The sequence below is a fragment of the Bufo gargarizans genome, chromosome 6 (assembly GCF_014858855.1).
Source record: "Bufo gargarizans isolate SCDJY-AF-19 chromosome 6, ASM1485885v1, whole genome shotgun sequence".
NCBI classification, from domain to species: domain Eukaryota; kingdom Metazoa; phylum Chordata; class Amphibia; order Anura; family Bufonidae; genus Bufo; species Bufo gargarizans.
The window spans coordinates 322,256,233-322,276,603 of record NC_058085.1 but is presented as its reverse complement, the minus strand read 5'-3'; the positions used below and the strand labels follow the sequence as shown (position 1 = coordinate 322,276,603).

Below are 20,371 nucleotides of genomic sequence, written 5' to 3'. Positions count from 1 at the left end.
GGCATCTGAAAGGGAAAATGTATGCGATCAGCCTTATGGCTGATCACATATATGTGCCGCGGGTCTCTGCTATTTAAAATAGCATAAATCCGGGTGGCTATGGCACCCGCTGCACGTGTAATTGGGCGCCATGTTTGGGGACCGGACTTCCGACGTTCATGTACGGTGTAGGTCCTTAACCCTTTCAGGACCAAGCCATTTTTTACCTTAAAGACCAGGCTATTTTTTGCAAATCTGACCAGTGTCAGTTTATGTGTGCATAACTTTAAAACACTTTTACTTATCCAGGCCGTTCTGAGATTGTTTTTTTGTCCCATATTGTACTTCATGACACTGGTAAAATGAAGTCAAAAAATTTTTTTTTTTTTTGCACAAAAAAATACCAAATTTACCCAAAATTTGGAAAAATTAGCAAATTTAAAAGTTTGTTTCTCTACTCCTGTAATACATAGTAATACCCCTAAAAATTGTGATGACTTTACATTCCCCATATGTCTACTTCATGTTTGGATCATTTTGGGAATTACATTTTATTTTTTGGGGACGTTACAAGGCATAGAAGTTTAGAAGCATTTTTCGGAAAATTTCCAAAACCCAATTTTTAGGGACCACTACAGCTCTGAAGTCACTTTGTGAGGCTTACATAATTGAAACCACCCAAAAATGACCCCATCTAAGAAACTACACCCCTCAAGGTATTCAAAACTGATTTTACAAACTTCGTTAACCCTTTAGGGGTTGCACAAGAGTTATTGGCAAATGGGGATGAAATTTGAGAATTTCATTTTTTTGCCTAATTTTCCATTTTAACCCATTTTTTCCACTAACAAAGCAAGGGTTAACAGCCAAACAAGACTGTATCTTTATTGCCCTGACTCTGCCGTTTACAGAAAAACCCCATATGTGGCCGTAAACTACTGTACGGGCACACAGCGGGGCGTAGAGTGAAAGGTGCGCCGTATGGTTTTTGGAAGCCAGATTTTGCTGGACAGTTTTTTTGACACCATGTCCCATTTGAAGCCCCCTGATGCACCCCTAGAGTAGAAACTCCATAAAAGTGACCCCATCTAAGAAACTACACCCCTCAAGGTATTCAAAACTGATTTTACAAACGTTGTTAACCCTTTAGGTGTTCTACAAGAGTTATTGGCATATAGAGATGAAATTTCAGAATTTCAATTTTTGGGCAAATTTTCCATTTTACTATTTTTTTTTCCAGTTACAAAGCAAAGTTTAACAGCCAAACAAAACTAATTATTTATGGCCCTGATTCTGTAGTTTACAGAAACACCCCATATGTGGTCGTAAACCGCTGTACGGGCACATGTCCCATTTGAAGCCCCCCTGATGCACCCCTAGGTTAGAAACTCCAAAAGAGTGACCCCATTTTGGAAACTATGGGATAAGGTGGCAGTTTTGTTGGTACTATTTTAGGGTATATATGATTTTTGGTTGCTCTATATTACACTTTTTGTGAGGCAAAGTAACAAAAAATAGAAATTCTGAAATTTCATCTCCATTTGCCACTAACTCTTGTGGAACACTTAAAGGGTTAACACAGTTTGTAAAATCAGTTTTGAATACCTTGAGGGGTGTAGTTTCCAAAATGGGGTCACTTTTTGGAGTTTCTACTCTAGGGGTGCATCAGGGGGCTTCAAATGGGACATGGTGTCAAAAATACCAGTCCAGCAAAAACTGCCTTCCAAAAACCATATGGCATTCCTTTCCTTCTGTGCCCTGCCGTGTGGCCATACAGCAGTTTACGACCACATATGGGGCATTTATATAAACTACAGAATCAGGCCAATAAATATTGAGTTTTATTTGGCTGTTAACCCTTGCTTTGTTACGGGAAAAAATTGATTAAAATTGAAAATTTCCCAAAAAATAGGTGTTTTGGCACTGTTTTTATTTTTTATTTGCAACGTTCATCTGACAGGTACGATTATGTGCTATTGTTATAGAGCAGGTTCCTACGGACGTGGCAATACCTAATATGTCTACCTTTTTTTAATTTATCTAGGTTTTCCACAATAAAATCATTTTTGAAACAAAATAAATCATGTTTTAGTGTCTCTATAGTCTGAGAGCCATAGTTTTTTAAGTTTTTAGTCGATTGTCTCAGGTTGGGTATCATTTTTGCGGGATGAGATGACGGTTAGATTGGTACTATTTTGGGGTGCATATGACTTTTTGATCGCTTGCTATTACACTTTTTGTGATGTAAGGTAACAAAAAAATTGCTTTTTTGACACCGTTTATATTTAATTTTTTTTACAGTGTTCACCTGAGGGGTTAGGTCATGTGGTATTTTTATAGAGCAGGTTCTTACGGACGTGGCAATACCTAATATGTCTACCTTTTTTTAATTTATCTAGGTTTTACACAATAATATCATTTTTGAAACAAAAAAAATCATGTTTTAGTGTCTCCATAGTCTGAGAGCCATAGTTTTTTCAGTTTTTAGGCGATTGTCTCATGTAGGGGCTCATTTTTTGCGGGATGAGGTGACTGTTTGATTGGCACTATTTTGGTGTACATGCGACTTTTTTGATCACTTTTATTATCTTTTTTGGGAAGTAAGGTGGGCAAAATTTCTATTTCCTCATAGTTTTTATTTTTTTTATTTTTATGGCGTTCACCGTGCGGGGAAAGTAACATGATTGTTTTATAGATCAGGTCGTTACGGACGCGGCGATACCTAATATGTGTAGCGTTTTTTATTTATTTTATTTTTATTCAGTGATAAATGTTTTTTTTTTATCTTTTACTTTTTTCACTTTTTTTTACATTTTTTTTGACCCAGACCCACTTGGTTCTTGAAGATCCAGTGGGTCTGATGTCTGTATAATACAGTACAGTACAATATACTATACAGTACTGCACTGTATTTTACTAACACTGAACAGATCTATGCTTTCAGCACAGATCTGTTCAGCACCATGGACAGCAGGACGCTTGAGCAGGCATCCTGTTGCCATGGGAACCTTCCCCGTCTGTCACAACTGCGCAGACGGGGAAGGGTGAGGACTGGGGTGTCGGGGGGCTGTCTGGGGGCTCTCTCCCTCTCCCATCGGGGGGCTGCAAAGGCACAGCAGCCCCCCTATCGGAGAGGGAGGGAGCTCCCTGACCGATGACAGTTAACCTTTTCCATACAGCGGTCCGTACGCGATCCCGCCTGCCGCACCTCCCGCACCGCCCGCAACCCTCCCCCTGCACCACCCGCCCACATAATACCATTCAGGGGTGCAGGGGGGGGGGGGGGTAAAAAAACGTTATTTGGGGAATTTTCGCGATCCCGCCTGCCGCACCTCCCGCACCGCCCTCAACCCTCCCCCTGCACCACCCGCCCACATAATACCATTCAGGGGTGCAGGGGGGGGGGGGTAAAAAAACGTTATTTGGGGAATTTTAAAGTTTCTGATCACTGCGGTCAGGGACCGCAAAGATCAGAAACGACATAAAGCGCTAAAAAACCGCAGGTCTGAATTGACCTGCGGTTTGAAGCAATCGCCGATACGGGGGGGTCACAGGACCCCCCTCGGCATTGACACTGGGTGCCTGGCTGTGTGTAACAGCCGGCACTCAGCGCTGTCACCATGTCTGCAGACATGGTGACAGTTTAATGCCATGACGAATATACTCGTCATGGAGCACTAACTAGCAGTGCTTTATGACGAGTATACACGTCATAGGTCGGGAAGGGGTTAAAGGGTTAAGTACATGCAAAGCCTATTCAGTTATAATATTAATGCATTATATTGGAAATATTCCAATGGACATGTCCAGACCTGTTCGGACGCACTCAGGCTGATGTCAGCAGTAAGTTTATAAGGCAAGCTGAACAGATTTTGATAAAGTGATCTGTTATAGTGCTATCAGTTTTGAAACTTGAGATGGATAAATGCAAATGTGTAAACGATCCAGACAATTTCTGCTACATATGTCGCAAATACACTACTTATGATCAGTGCAAGAACCTGACAAAACGAGTGCGTCTTGCAGTTTGGGATGCATTTGTGCTAGTAGTGCAGAACTTCCTTGGGAACAGACTAGCTGCAAAGTATGCTGAATTAGTAGACAGCATGCTTACAGCATATGAACAATTTGGCTGCTGAATGTCATTGAAAGTGCATTTCTTACATTCCCATCTTGATTTTTTCCCACCCAATTTGGAACACGTAAGTGACGAAGATTTAGAGCAGTTCAATAAAGATATTTCTTTTTTTTTTAAATCAGATAATTTTTATTTGACTTTTTTGAAAATCACAAAAATACAAAGGAAACTAGTCTGCACAGTATACATGCAACAGTTGATGACAAAAATACCATAGCATTACAAGATCGGACAAATATTTACTTTCATGAGTAGCCCAAGTAACATCAACCATGGTACCAGAAGTACATAAAATCACATAATCTAGTTACAAAGTATGCCTGGCACAGAACCGCATTTCCCATCCAATAATTTATAAACATAAGCCCAATTCTCCCCACCTACCCTAGCGATGGAGCGGATCCGAACTCCATAATTGGTCGTCCAATTAGTATATCAAAGGCATAGCCATTGGTGTACTCCTCCTATCTGTTTAGCAGACCTCTTCACACCCGACCTACATAGTACTACACACCTTCATACAGCATACGTCCAGCGCTAAATAGGATAGAGGAGATAGAAAGCACACATAAACAAGAACTGTGTCTCTACCTACCCCATAGTCCAACTACGAGAAGAGGCTAAACCGGACACTGTATCCTACATTTGTCCCAGTTATCCCATATTTTGTTAAACTTCACAACACAGTTTCTTTTAACATACACCCCTTTCTCTAAGCATATTATATCTGACATTCTATTGAGGAATTCTGCCCTAGTCGGAGATTAAGGTCTAAGCGAAATTCTAGCTATTAGTTTCCTAGCTTGAAATAGCAGACGCTGTACTCCCAGACTGTGATGCCGATCTTTGCTGTCTACTATCCCGCCCACACATGTTCTCGGTCCAGACGGAACCGCAATATTATATGCGTCTTTTATTAGGGCCAGAACCGCGGACCAAAAGTTCCGGAGCATAAAGATATTTCTACAATGGAGAACCGGTATCAAGGCTGCTGGAATCCCAACATGATGGGGGACTACTGCTGGTTTTTGGAACGGGAAAATATGACTGTTCACAAAAGCAGATGCCTGAACCACTTTTTAACAGTACTGGGCCTTGCTCAAGTAAGACCTTTTAAACTGAAAAACAAGACTTTTTGAAATTTTGTTATTCCATTACATTTTCATACAGTGTTTACTACGCAAACTTTGATGTAGATCAAGTAATTGTCGCAGTAAAACTTTCCAAGTGCTGAATTCATTTAGGCATACTTATGCATAGCAAAATTTTGTGACGTGTTACAACAATTCTGACTTTAAATTTGTAATCCACACACCCGATTTTAGTATAGGACAAATGGTTTTTGCCCAGTAGCAGACGAAAAAAAAGAAAAACAAAGTTTTTTGTTGTTGTTGCGTGGTATAATTCACAGCATGAAAAGATATATATAATTTGTAGGAGGTATAACTGTATATCACTGAATAATTTTCCTACTAAAACTTAACTTTTATATTGATACAAATTTAAAATAAGCCCCACAATGAGAATTTAGATAGCTGCATATATACAGTAAATTTGTGTATTTGAACAGACAATAGATGTACAAACTTTCAGATTACATTTATGGACTATATAGTCACCACTCACGGTTTGATGAAAGTTAAAGGAGATGTATCCGGTCAAGGTAGATAGACGAATTGTAGTAAAGGGGTCCACCAGGGTACCAGACGGAAATCTTCACTGCAGGATGTGCTGAAGAAAAACCGTAATGAATGTCACTAGTTCTCCTAAGTCAGAGAGAGTGTGGTAACTGGGAAAACAATGTCCCTAGGCGGCTATTACAGCCCTGCCTAAAAGCGGAGAGGTCTCCCGCCTAAATGCGGGAGAATCACCCCCTAGAGTAGGCGACCCCACTTATCGGTGGCTAACCCTATTGCTCTAACCCTATAGAATACAAAAAGCTCCCAGATGTCAGCACATAACACAAAAAAAAAGAAGAATAAATAGGTAGATGTTGATCCCCAAAAAAGAGAGATAGAAATCCCAACGAATTTCCTCCGGTAAGATTATCACCGGATTCATCAGGGGATATTCACATGGAGATGCAGAAGATACAAATGAAAATGGGGCACAATCGCCACAATAGTCCATAAATGTAATCTGAAAGTTTGTACATCTATTGTCTGTTCAAATACACAAATTTACTGTATATATGCAGCTATCTAAATTCTCATTGTGGGACTTATTTTAAATTTGTATCAATATAAAAGTTAAGTTTTTGTTGCGTGGTATCTGGTAATCGGCAGCACCTTTTCACTGGCAGATAATCCCTTTGTACAAACACTTGTTAATGATAATTTGCCCGAACATCAGGAAGTCTAAAGAGGACTTAAGATTTTTTATTTATTTAGTTTTTATAATTTACAGGTTCAGTAGCAGTGACTCTCGGGCTCAGCTTCCCTCCTGGGTCCGTCCTTACCTCCAAGTCTATAATAATTTTGGACATATAATACGTGATGTATCACAGTTCTTCCGTGTGGCACAGAAAATTGTGAGTATTGTTCTTGAGTGACATGAAAAATGCAAATGATACAGGAGTCATTACATCATTACGGTCAAGGTCAATAGCTATTAAAGGGGTTTTTACCATAAACAACTAGTATGACTAGTATAAACAACTAGTATGACATCCATAGAACAGCGGCTCGTGTTAAAAATAAATCAAGCCCAAATTGTGCTGCGCTGGTTTTGATATCCCCTGCACAGGCCTCATCTTAATTTAGGTTCATCTCTGACAGTCCATGCACCTAAACTGAAATGGTAGATTTCAGTTTTTCATTTATGCAAAAAAACACCTCTTTTTGGAAACTGTTGAGGGCGGCATCGAAACATCACTTGCCCCAAAATTTTGCCACACTTTTTTGCGCCATAAAAATGACATAGGCAGATGATAAATCTCAACCGTAGTTTCCTTCCAATTTTTGAAGAGTTGGGTGCACTCTCCCTCATGTGATGTCAGAGCTCTGAGCCAAACTTCTCCTCCTCATGCATGCTATTTTCAAAGTCTAGAGATTTTTACTCTATTTAAATATGTTCTCTTTTTTTTTTTTATCAATTTGCAGATGCCGCCTCCTGTGCCGAGAGGTGCTCAGAAGGAAAAGGTCTCTTGTGTGTCAGCCTCAGATTCCCCATCTCACTCCCAGTCTTCTTATGCTGCTTCTAGAATACGCGAAAACTTAAAAAAAGCTAAATCCTTAGACTCTCATGTACCCAGCTTAAAAAGGAAAAGAGAGGAAGGTGAGTATATGCCTGCTACCTCATTGCAACCCTGAAAAAAAAGACACCGCTAGGTTTTAGAGGAGGAAAATAAGAAAAAAAATAGTATTTTTTTTATCAGACCTCAGATCAGATCCCCAATCTTCATCAGACCTCTGATCAGACAGTTAAATAAACAAAACAACTTACTTCTCCTGCACTGGACAGCGAACTCTTTCTGCACTCACCTCTCCCTGGTCTGCCTCTGCACTGTGACCGGACGTCACAAAGCGTCAGGTCAAAGTGCACACCTATGTGGACTACGTCTTGATGCTATATGCAATCAGAGCACAGCGGGCACCGGGAAGATGACCAGGGAGCGGTGAGTACATCCAGTGCTGCACTCGCCGCTCTCTGCGCCTCCTGCATACTAATGAGTGCTTCCATATTGAAAGCACCAATTAGTATTCACTTTATAAGATGCACTGCCATTTCCCCCTACTTTTGGGGGAGTGCGTGTTATGAAGCAAAAAAAAAATTCTCTCACTCTCACTGCTACTGCAGTTTAGCCCCATTCACTATGGTGGGGCCAAACACACAAACTATGAACAACAAGGACACAGTTTCTAGAATAGAACAAACCCTTTATTATTCTATTCAGTCGGTACAGATCTGTCCTCGTCGAGCAGAGGCTGCATTTCCAAAGCTGACAACATCTAACATTAGAATGTCCACAAACATTGCCATCAACCTTTCTCTAGTTCATGCACTTAAAAATTCTCTCATCACGCTCCAACTAATCCTGGAATAATTCTATAAATCCATATATCTTCTTGTTCATAGGGAGCAGAATAGAGACCCAGTCTGACTTTTGTGAGGGCTATGAGGAGAACATTGATGTGGCTGCTCAGCGCCCAGCTGGATTATTGGATGCACTGGATCACAGCGAGAAGAGACTGCAAGGAGAGCAAAGCTCTGATAATAAGGTGACACCGCTGACTGTTTTTGCATCAAGGTATTTCTTTGGCTTCTGTCCTCTTTGTGACGTCTTTTCCTCTTACAGATAACCCGTCTTTCAACACTATCTTTGCAATATGACAAGAGGCTAAACGAGGAGCAGAGAGGGAGCAAGAAAAAGATAAAAATTGTCCAGAACCAGGTATGTACTATATAATTTAATGTCTAAAGTTGTGAGGAGCAGCTCAATTGTCCAAGAGGGGAAGCAGAGAGCGTGGGTGTTGTCTTTGAATTCCTATTGCTGTAATCGCTATGGCATGGACTTGGGATTAGATGCCAATCAGACATTTCCAAAGGGTTTTTTCCACCAGAAAATATTCTATTTATTGTACAGATAATGCGGAATTAACAATATTTGTAATTGAAAAACATTTACAAGTGATCCATTGGTCGGTTACAGCATATACATACATAGTATGACTCCACCTGGCGTTCAAGGTGTGGGTCAACATGCATGTCCACCTACTGAACTGAGTGCTGGTGATCCTGCATGTTCACTCCCCCCACTGCCATATACTACCAATACCTGTTCTCAATGTAGTTGATCCTCTGTTCACTCAACAGCAGCCTATACAAATTTCTACTTCATAGGCTGTTTGTAAGGGACTGACCAGAACCTGTGCAGTAGTACAGCAATACACTACTAAGCTGGGGAGACTGCTTCTGAGGATTGACTTGTCGGTAGGAAACTTAGTGTGGAATATATTTACAGTTGCCAGAGAAGGAAGGAGACTGATTGGGAACGTGATGTAGAATATATTTACAGCTGGCAGAAGAGGAAGGAGCCTTACTGGGGACTGTATTTAAAGTCTATCGGAGGAGGAAAGAGACTGACTGGTGGTGTTGCGAGGCAGGACAGAGTGAAAGACACACAGAATTTTAGAAAGTGGTTTTGATTTCAACAGCTGCCCTCAATGGCACACTCAGCAGTGGAGCAGATGGGAAAAATAATGAAAAGGGCATATTTTTGGTAAAGAATTAGTGGAGTGTGCTTTAAATAGTGGAGAAAGGACTCATGATCGGTGGGAGCCCCAGCAGATGAACTGCTGTTGATCAGACACTTATCCTCTGTGGGTAGGGGACAAGTGCCCTATCTAAGGCTTCTTTCACAAGACAGTAGGGCCTCCATCCCTGTATTGCGCACAGCAAACTGTGGGTCTGCAAAACACGGGCACCGGATGTGCGAACTCCGCATTGCGGTGTTGACCCATTGACTTGGTTGGGTCCACAAAAAGCATTGTACAGAAAAATATAGATCATTTCCTATGTTGAGTGGAGCCACGGACCCGGAATCCCACAGAGGGTTGTCTGTGGGCTTCGGGGTCTGTGCCTCCACTCCGCAAAAGATAAGGCATATCAGCAGAGGACCTCACTTCTCATCACCTCAAAGGTCCAATCTTTTGACGTATCTTGTGGATCGCAGTCCCATTTAAGACAATAGGTCCACATGTCGATGTGGAGTTCACACGGGCTCTGGCTGTGGTTTGCGGTCTGCAACATAAGCACGGGGGCTCTATGGTCATATGAATGGGGCCTTAAAGAGGGCATCTTCAATGTCTCAATAAAATAGGCTTGCACCATGGTTGGTTGCTGTGAGCAACAAGATCAGTTTTTTATGCTTTGATAAATGAGATCCGTGTACCTGTTTCTTCACTGGGACTCCCATCAGACATTGCAATGAAGTCGCCTCTTTCGGTCAAAGCCACCTGGCTATAAATTCCAGTTTACAGGACTCCACAGTTGGTGTCTATTTGCGGGGCTCTACAACATGCAGATTAACATTCTGTTTTTTCTTATCATCTATGCTACAGCTGAAAGACAGTTCTTCCCCGAGCAAGAAGATGAGCAGCGCGTCAATGTTCATGTTCTCCGTCAAGCAATGTCTTAGTCAAGAGAACTATAATCTCTTCATGGCGGCTTTGACAGAGTACAAGAAAAGTGATGACTTGAAGAGTCTTATTACAAAATTGTGCAGCTTCTTCTGCCAGGAACCTGGGAAGCATGCCCTAATGAGAGGTGAGGTCCTCTGCTGCCATTGCACATGTTTGCTATGAAGCACGGTTATTTTTCAGATTTACCTAAAAGAATACACCCGAGCTCTCCAGACATGCCTGTTGTAGGCTGTGTTCAAATGTTCATGAACCAAAAATAAAGCCCCCAATGGATATAACTGGTCATACTGTACCAAACAAAGCAATAACACCAAACAAAAAGTACTAGACCAAAATTGCTATGACAAAACTACCATCTTTATTGAAAATGCGTATTAAAACAGAATTAAGCCACATAAAATACAGATCAAAGAGAAAAGGAGGGTGAGCCTGCATGTAAAATGCAAACAATCTCAAAACTCAAGTCAGTGCCAAAGGTAATACACAACATCAAGACCCCGAGAAGGCAAGTGCAACAGTAAGGCTCACCCCACCACACCTAATGAGCATTTCCTGTGGAAATGTATTGCTGGCAACTGAGGTACAATGATGATAGATAAAAACAGGATCCCTAGTCTGGCATGGTCATCTGGGTTAAAGTCGGGCAATTTCCTGAGACTATCTTTCAGTTTATTAAAAGTGCAAAATGCCACATTTAGAAGGTGTAATGTCTTATTCTTCAGGTTACAACACAATGGCTTGCCATTGCTGCACACGTCAGCACAAGTGCTGAGGCTATTGACAGGCCGGCAATGGTTATTGTACGTGCATATAATAGATGGCATGTCCCACTTCTGGTCCAGCAGAGACAGGAGCTTGGCAATGGACCTGGAAACTTTAACACCATACCCGGCCCTCTGCCCATTTGTTCCCAGTCTTGGGCAACCTCTTTAAAGGGGTTTTCCAGGAATTAGGAAAATTAAAATACTTAAATATTAATTTATTGTAAATATATTCCCAAACACTTTTAATTAGTTATAATGGCTGTTTTTGTCTAGGGGGAAGTTGTTAGAAGAAATAAATTGGCCACCGTCCTATTAGTGAAAGGGTATTTTCCTTCTCAATGCACCTTGATTCCTTCCTTTGTCCCCGAAGACAGGCCTGGAGAACGTGTCAGTGACAAATGCAGTATGATGTCAGTAACCGTTCTATTTATTCCTTGTTATACAGGGCTTTATATACATTCATGCATACATACAAGAATAGCTGCAGCTCTCATTACAATAATGCTGACCAGGAGCAGTTCCTTATACAGACAGGCAGCTCTTGTTATAATAATGCTGACTAGAAACCTTTCCTTATACAGACAGGAGGTAAATGTAAATATAGTCACCCTTCAATATGATGTCACCCAACCTCCTGTCCTTCATACAGATCATTTTATTTAACCCTTTAATTAGTACACACAAAACCTGTCCTAATCACACAAGAACACTGAGGTAAAGAGCTGCCTCAGCGTCCTCTCTGCCCTACTTGTCAGGGATGATGATCCTGAATATGGCTGATAAGATCTTCAGCTGAATCTCTGTGGGAATGGTGTTCATGAGGAGACATAAAGTACAGAGAGGATGGACAGAATAGACTTTGGTAATGTGGGGCTGTGGTAATGGACACTACATACAAGTGCTGCTGCTAATTAGCCATATCCCCACCTCCTCTCTGTACTTCATGTCTCCTCATGAACTCCATTCATCATCCTTAATCTACTCTAGGAGAAAACCCCTTTAATCTGTGATTGTATGCACTTTAATAAAAATATTATTATTTTTTTTATTAAATATTTTATTATTATAGTACAAAAATTTATATCCATATTGCATTTATAATATTATAAAATCCATAAGTCCGTCAATTCTAATTTATGAACATGAATGACAATGGTTTCATAAAAGTGTCCATAATTATGTAGACATTAAGAATAAAGTGGAGATCTCTTGCTGAAAAGAGTAGCAGGATTCGCCCGACATCCAAAACTTAAACAAAGAAGAAATTTTTTTTCCCGTTATTTAATGCCGGAGGATCCTGCCCTCCTTCAGCATTCCTAGAGATACTCCAATACTCCAGTATGTCTTCATATTCTTACTCCAGTACAATACGCATAGAAGAGACCAGACTCATAGGATCTTCCCCTATGCTCTCCCAGTTTGGAGAGCCCACCTCTGATAATAGAGAGGACCAGGCTCTCTGTCCTGGAGAGTGTGCCCCTTCCTAAGGTGAATCTCCCTGTCGTAGTACCGTTAATCCTGACCCTGGCAACTGGGGAGTTGTATAGAAACTGAGTCATTGCCATAAATTTTGGGCCAAAGCCCATTTTTTTCATTACCTCCCAGAGAAAAGTCCACTCCACCCTGTCGAAGGCTTTGGTAGCGTCCAACGACAGGATGGAGCGAGCACCACCTCTTGGGGACTGAATATTCATAAATAATCTGTGCAAGTTATGCTGGGTACCCCTTTTTGGCATAAAGCCATTTTGATCTGGGTGGATAATGGTGGATATAACCCGCGAAAGCCTCCTAGCCAGAACTTTTGATAGTAACTTAACATCGGTGTTTAATAAGGAGATTGGTCTATAGGAGCTCAATTCTGCCGGGTCTTTATCCTTTTTTAAAATTAAAACAATGAGAGCCTCCATCATAGAGTATGGTAATCCCCCTCCCTGTATTGCTTGGGAGAAAACCTCTAACAGCTGAGGGAGAATCACATCGCTATACTTACGGTAAACCTCATATGGCAGGCCATCCAGTCCTGGCGATGAGTTCCCCCAGATAGACCCAAGGGCCTCCTGCAGCTCCGAGAGAGACAATTCCTCTTCCAGATATTCTATTTGGGCTTCATTTAGGGTGCAGAGTGGAATTTTCTCCAGGAACCGCATCGCCAGTTCAGATGACAAACCAGAAGAGGAACTATATGTCTGAGCAAAGTAGTGCAGAACAGTATTCCTAATTCCTTCTGGATCTGTTATAGTTTCCCCCTCTGCGTTCCGGATCGAGATAATAGATTGATTTTTCTTGTCTTGTTGTGAAATTATTCTAGCTAAGAGCTTACCCAGTCGTTCAGACTAGGAAAAATAATTGAGCCCCTTAAAGAATACCCTGTGATTTGCCTTCTCTGTTACATAATTCTCCAAGAAGCAGCTAGCCTTCTGCATCTCTTCCCTGTTATACTCAGTAGGTTGCCTGGTGAATTGCTCGGTTGCAGATGCCGAAATCTTAGCCAATTCCTCCTCCTTCCTCTTAAATGTTCTCTTTGCTGTAGCAATCTCACTTATAAAAACCCCCCTCAGGTATGCTTTCAAAGCGTCCCATACCATATTGATGTTAGCAGAGGGTAGATTCACCTCCCAAAAGGAAGAAATCAGCAATTTGATGGACTGAAGATTATCCATAATAGTGAGCCAATATGGATTCAACTTAAATCCTAGCCCCCTCGTATCCTTGTTCTCCCCAGTGCAAACCTCAATCCATACTGGTGAGTGGTCCGAAACTGTTCTTACTCCGTATCGCATCTTACGGATATTACTCAAATTGCTCTCAGTAGTGAATGCTAGATCAATCCTAGACATTGCTCTGCCACCCCTGCTGACGCAGGAATATACTCTTTCCTCCGCCAAGATGCTCCTATATATCCACCACCCCCACCTCCAAACAGAACTGGGGCAGCGGGGAATTACAAGAGTTCCTCCGCTTTTCTGCATCTGATGTAAATCTATCTCTGTTAGGGTCCATAACCGCGTTAAAATCTCCCATCTAGATCAACCGACATTCTGGTCTTTTTTTAAAAAAAGCATTAACTGGGTCAGTGAATACATTGAAAATGGCGGGGGTATGTAAAAAAAAAAAGCGAGGATATAGCTGTAGCCATACAGCTCACCATGCAGGAAAATGAATCTACCCTGATCATCTATATGGGATTTTATAAAGGTGAAGTCTATGGATTTATGAATAAGAACTGAGACGCCCCTAGAGGAGCCACTGAAGGTGGAGTGATAAGATTGAGAATACCATCCCGTTGTCAGACGGGACACGGTTTCTTTAGTTAGATGAGTTTCTACTATGCAGATGATTGCTGGAAGGTATCTTTTTAATGCATCCATAATCGCCTGCCTTTTTACCTTTTCCCCGAGCCCTCTGACATTCCAAGATACCAATCTAGTGGACATCAATTACAACCGTAAAAAAAGAAAGAAGAAAAAAAAAAAACATGCCTGCAAGGTGGGTTCCCTCCCACACCCCCTTCTCCATTGATCCACCCGATCTACTCAGCGAACCTCTAACCTCCGGCCGTTCTCCCCCATTCTAGCCCCACCTCCCGTCCGTCCCTTCAATCATGAAGGTACACAATTTCAAATGCCCTTTTGATCCATCCAATCTAACACTTGTTGTGGTGTCTCAAAAAAAAAGGGGAGTCCCATTGTGGGTCACTCTTAATTTCGCTGGATACTGTAGAGAGTATTTAATCTCCTTAGACGCCAGGCGTTTCTTTATCTCTATGAAATTTCTTCTTTTTTCCTGAGTCTGACACGAGAAATCAGGGAAGAAGAGCAGTTTAGTACCCTGATATTCAATGGGTGTACATTCTCTTGCTCTTCTCAATATCATGTCTCTGTCAACAGACAGTAATAATTTCATTAAAATTGCGCGCGGCGGCCTCCCTGGGATGGGTTTCCCTCCTGGGATTCAGTGAGCTCTTTCTATTTGAAACATAGAGGAGAAGTTATCGCTGCCAAGACTGTGCATAACCACATCTTTAAGTTGTTCCTCTAGGTATCGGCCTTCAACTCCTTCTGGGAAGCCAATTATGCGAACGTTGTTTCGCCTTGACCTATTTTCAAGGTCTTCTAACTTATTTTGGAGTGCTTGATTTTCTGAGGCGAGAAGCATAGTTTTAGATTTTAGCATGTCCATGTCATTTTGCAAAGAAACAACTGATTTTTCCACATTAAGAATTCGGTCGCGGATCTTTGCCAGATGTCACTCTGCATTGACCCCAATTGAGTGACATCCTTTGCACTAAAGTGCCGTTGTTTTCCACGGCACAGAGAATTTTATCCAAGAGAGATGGATCATATTCAGTTCGCGTTTGTGCAAAGAGGCCTTCCTCGCCTGCCTCCTGTTCTATGTCCTCTAGTCCGTCCTCGGAAGGTTTGTAATTTTGGGGAGTTTTAGCAAACTTTCTCAAATTAGCAGGGGGTTTAGTTTTAGCTGGATTCTTTTCATTTGGGAAAGGCGATTTCAGAAACTTCTCAATTTTATTCTCTGGAGTCTTAGACCCCGACTTAGTTACAGAGGAGTCGACTGAACGTCGCTTTGGGGCCATTTTTTTTTCCCTCCCCTTTTCTTCCCCTTTTTTCCCCCTTTTTTTTCCCCCCCCCCTTTTTTTCTGTTTTCCCTTTTTTTCTTTCCTTCCTCTTTCTCTTTCTTTCCCTTATTTTTTTTTTCTCCCCCCCCCCCCCCCTTTCCTCTTCCTTCTCCCCTTTAAATTCCCCCCTCACCAAGAAAGAAGGAGAGAAAGCAGACAGTAAAATTCCAACAAAGATCTATCTCCTCAGGACGGCAGTGTAGCCAGAAAACCAGCAAAACGGCAAAGATAAAATCCCCAAAAATCAGAATTATACTGTATTCTCACGTGTCCGGAGGAAAGAGTCCTAGTCCCGATGCACGCCACCGCTGTGGCAGAAATTCGGAGCCGGAGGAAGGGAAGACAGCAGTTCAAATAGAAGGTGACGGCAGGATGGAAGCCAGGGTAACAGGAGTCCGTAGCAGGCAAAGCGACAGGGTAGTGGGGCAGCCTGGTAAACGGCAGTCCTGACGAGATCCCCACATCCAGGCCAGAGCCGAACGGTCAGGACCGGTGGAGAGGCACAGCAGGCAGCAGGCGGAGGAGCGGGAGGACCCACCGCGCATCAGCTGATGGAGGGCGAGAGGCGGGACAGCAAGGCAGCCAGATCCGGAGACGGGAGCAGACCCAGCAACGAAGAGAGGAGCAGTCCAGAGCCAAGCGAGGAGAGAGAGCACCCACAGCAACAGCCTAGCGTCTTCTAGCCGCGAGCAGGATAGCCCAACGGCCCGACCAGATACAGCACAGCGCAGCGTCGCGGGACAAGCCATCAGCTGTTCATCATCAGCTGTTCGGATAGAGCCGGGAGCTTGGAGGGAGGAGGCCAGCGGAGGGGGAGAACGAGACGCGAAAATTCACGTAATCACGTCGGCACACCAGCCACTTCAGAGACTGTTGCACTTTAATAAAATTTAACTAGCAGATACCACTCTGGTATTTCAGACCTAGGGATCCTGTTCATATAAGTCATGCTACTGCAATATCTGGTGACTGCTTCAGGCAATTGAGTACATCACCTTTAGTTTCTGGATGTACCTTTTATTATTTTTAATTGTCCTAACCTATTGGGTTGCGACCACCCTACGATCCTCCAGCGGTAGGACGTGCTATAGAAAAAGGCGCCACATTCCTGTGCGGGCTCCCATGGTCCCGGCCACAAGAGAGGCCGGCGCTTTTTCCTATAGTGTGTAAGAATGGCCACCACTACTGGATTACAGGGTGGTCATAACCCCTGGATACTAGCTGTGTATAATGTGATGGAAAAATGAATCAAGCCAGCAAAGGAGACAATATGGACAATCACAGTAAATTAGTAAGTGCCTTGTATTCAGTTTATCTACATGCTAAATGCCATTTACTGAAGTGAGACAACCCCTGTAATCAGTCTTGCTGAGTTCATAGTGAGTCTGCCTATTTGCGGCTTCCCTTTAAAAATGCTAGAAATAGCTTTATAAATAAAGTTGTGGAGTCATAAAACAGGGGAAGTAGCTGGAATTTATTCCGATTTTTTTTTTTCTTGTATTCTGTTTACAATTCTGGAAGTGCAGCCAGCAGTGTAAACATTGAGGTTTTCTGGTTGCCAGGGTTACGTCATGTATTTCTATACTGGATATACTAATATTACTGACATATATTTGTAAACATGTTCTTTTTCCTGTAAAAATTCCTGAATAAGGCCTCATGCACACAACCATATGTGGCCCACAAACCGCAGATCTGTAAAATACAGGTAACAGCCGTGTGCATCCCATGGGTCTCATTATCAAAATGCAAAAAGGACGAGAATAGGACATGTTCTGTCTTTTTTTTGCGGAACTGGCATGCCCTGCCCCTTTCCTTAACTATTCCCATTTATCGGGCACCATGTACGCCGTCCTCCTTCCTTTCTGTTACTCCCCCCCCCCCCCCTTACCCACTTTTTTTTTTTTTTTTTTTTTTTTTTTTTTTTAGGTTTTTACCAATTTATTAGACCCCACCACAAGAAAGAGTTTGATGCAGCATGCAAAGAGTTTACAGGAACCGGGTGTGGATACAAACCAGAGCACAGTATACCATGGACTGAACGTGAGAAGGGTAGGGTGTCTTTTTTTTTTTTTTTTTTTTTTTTTTACCTACTTTATTAATATTAAACCTTCAGCCTTGTTGACATTATTTTCTTGTGTATGGTCTCTACAGCACAAGCTACCGTTGACACCAAAGTGACCTTCTCTGAGAGCTCATCCGAACACCTGAACCATGGAGGAGGGCACTTAAGCGCTGAATCACTGAAAGGTAGGAGTATGAGGTCACTGCATAGGGTATTGGCCTAAACTTAGCTTTTATGTATTTGTAATTTGTTAAAGAGGACCTTTCACTAGAATAAAAAATCTAAACTAACTATACAAACATGGAGAGCAGCGCCCAGGGTCCCCCCTGCACTTACTGTTATACCTGGGCGCCGCTCCGTTCTCCCGGTATAGCCTCCGGTATCTTTATATGTTAGGCTCCACCCAGTTGAACCTGCCGGCGTCTCATTCTCCCAAGCTGTAGCGCTGTTCAATCGCAACGCTCAGCTCATAGCCTGAGAGAAAACATTGCTGAGCGCTGCGATTGGCCAGTGCTACTGCATGGGAGAATGAGACGCCGGCAGGTTCCCCTGGGTGGAGCCTAACTATGAAGATACCGGAGGCTATACCGGGAGAACGGAGCGGCGCCCAGGTATAACAGTAAGTGCAGGGAGATCCCTGGGCGCTGCTCTACATGTCTGTATAGTTAGTTTAGATTTTTTATTCTAGTGAAAGGTCCTCTTTAACCGCCTCCGGACCGCGTAACGCAGATCTGCGCTCTGGAGGCGGCAGCTGTGCGCTCAACGACGCATCGGCGCGTCATCTCGCGATAGCCGAGATTTCCTGTGAACACTCGCACACTGGCACGCGCGTTCACAGGAACGGAAGGTAAGCGAGTGGATCTCCAGCCTGCCAGCGGCGATCGTTCGCTGGCAGGCTGGAGATGTGATTTTTTTAACCCCTAACAGGTATATTAGACGCTGTTTTGATAACAGCGTCTAATATACCTGCTACCTGGTCCTCTGGTGGTCCCTTTTGTTTGGATCGACCACCAGAGGACACAGGTAGCTGTGTAAAGTAGCACCAAACACCACTTACACTACACACACACACCCCCCCACCCCCCCCGGTCACTTATTAACCCCTTATGAACCCCTGATCACTTCATATAGACTCCCTGATCCCCCTGCCCCCCCCCCGTCATTGATCACCCCCCTGTAAGGCTCCATTCAGACGTCCGTATGATTTTTACGGATACATGGATCGGATCCGCAAAACACATACGGACATCTGAATGGAGCCTTACAGGGGGGTGATCAATGACAAGGGGGTGATCACCCATATAGACTTCCTGATCACCCCCCTGTCATTGATCACCCCCCTGTAAGGCTCCATTCAGACGTCCGTATGATTTTTATGGATACATGGATCGGATCCGCAAAACACATACGGACGTCTGAATGGAGCCTTACAGGGGGGTGATCACCCCATATAGACTCCCTGATCACCCCCCTGTCATTGATCACCCACTGTAAGGCTCCATTCATTTTTTTTTGGGCCCAAGTTAGCGAAAATTGTTTTTTTTTTGTTTTTGTTTTTTCTTACTAAGTCTCATATTCTACTAACTTGTGTCAAAAAATAAAATCTCACATGAACTCACCATACCCCTCACGGAATCCAAATGCATAACATTTTTTTGACATTTATATTCCAGACTTCTTCTCACGCTTTCGGGCCCCTAAAATGCCAGGGCAGTATAAATACCCCACATGTGACCCCATTTCGGAAAGAAGACATGAGGGGCATATTGTGTCCATGAAAGATTGAAATTTTTGTCCCAAGTTAGCGGAAAGGGAGACTTTGTGAGAAAATACAAAAAAAAAAATTCCGCTAACTTGTGCCCAAAAAAAAAATTCTATGAACTCTCCATGCCCCTCATTGAATACCTTGGGGTGTCTTCTTTCCAAAATGGGGTCACATGTGGGGTATTTATACTGCCCTGGCTTTTTAGGGGCCCTAAAGCGTGAGAAGAAGTCTGGGATCCAAATGTCTAAAAATGCCCTCCTAAAAGGAATTTGGGCCGCTTTGCGCATCTAGGCTGCCAAAAAGTGTCACACATCTGGTATCGCCGTACTCAGGAGAAGTTGGGCAATGTGTTTTGGGGTGTCATTCTACATATACCCATGCTGGGTGAGATAATATCTTGGTCAAATGCCAACCTTTTATAAAAAAAAATGGGAAAAGTTGTGTTTTGCCAAGATATTTCTCTCACCCAGCATGGGTATATGTAAAATGACACCCCAAAACACATTCCCCAACTTCTCCTGAGTACGGCGATACCAGATGTGTGACACTTTTTTGCAGCCTAGGTGGGCAAAGGGGCACACATTCCAAAGAGCACCTTTAGGATTTCACCAGCCATTTTTTACAGATTTTGATTTCAAACTACTTACCACACATTAGGGCCCCTAAATTGCCAGGGCAGTATAACTACCCCACAAGTGACCCCATTTTGGAAAGAAGACACCTCAGGGTATTCCGTGAGGGACATGGCGAGTTCCTAGAATTTTGTATTTTTTGTCACAAGTTAGTGGAATATGAGACTTTGTAAGAAAAAAATAAAAAATCATAATTTTCCGCTAACTTGTGACAAAAAATAAAAAGTTCTATGAACTCACTATGCACATCAG

The 20,371-nt window shown here is 42.6% G+C and overlaps 1 protein-coding gene across 1 annotated transcript in view; it reads left to right on the top strand.

Moving 5' to 3' along the window:
- The window catches only part of RTEL1 (regulator of telomere elongation helicase 1), a 102,151-nt gene extending 84,206 nt beyond the window's left edge, over positions 1–17,945 (top strand). The window contains exons 24-30 of the mRNA XM_044299679.1: positions 6,524–6,647; positions 7,219–7,393; positions 8,195–8,337; positions 8,415–8,510; positions 10,180–10,384; positions 17,587–17,709; positions 17,812–17,945. Coding sequence (XP_044155614.1) covers positions 6,524–6,647; positions 7,219–7,393; positions 8,195–8,337; positions 8,415–8,510; positions 10,180–10,384; positions 17,587–17,709; positions 17,812–17,945 — 1,000 coding nt within the window. The remainder of the gene's footprint in view (positions 1–6,523; positions 6,648–7,218; positions 7,394–8,194; positions 8,338–8,414; positions 8,511–10,179; positions 10,385–17,586; positions 17,710–17,811) is intronic.
- Positions 17,946–20,371: the final 2,426 nt, after the last annotated feature.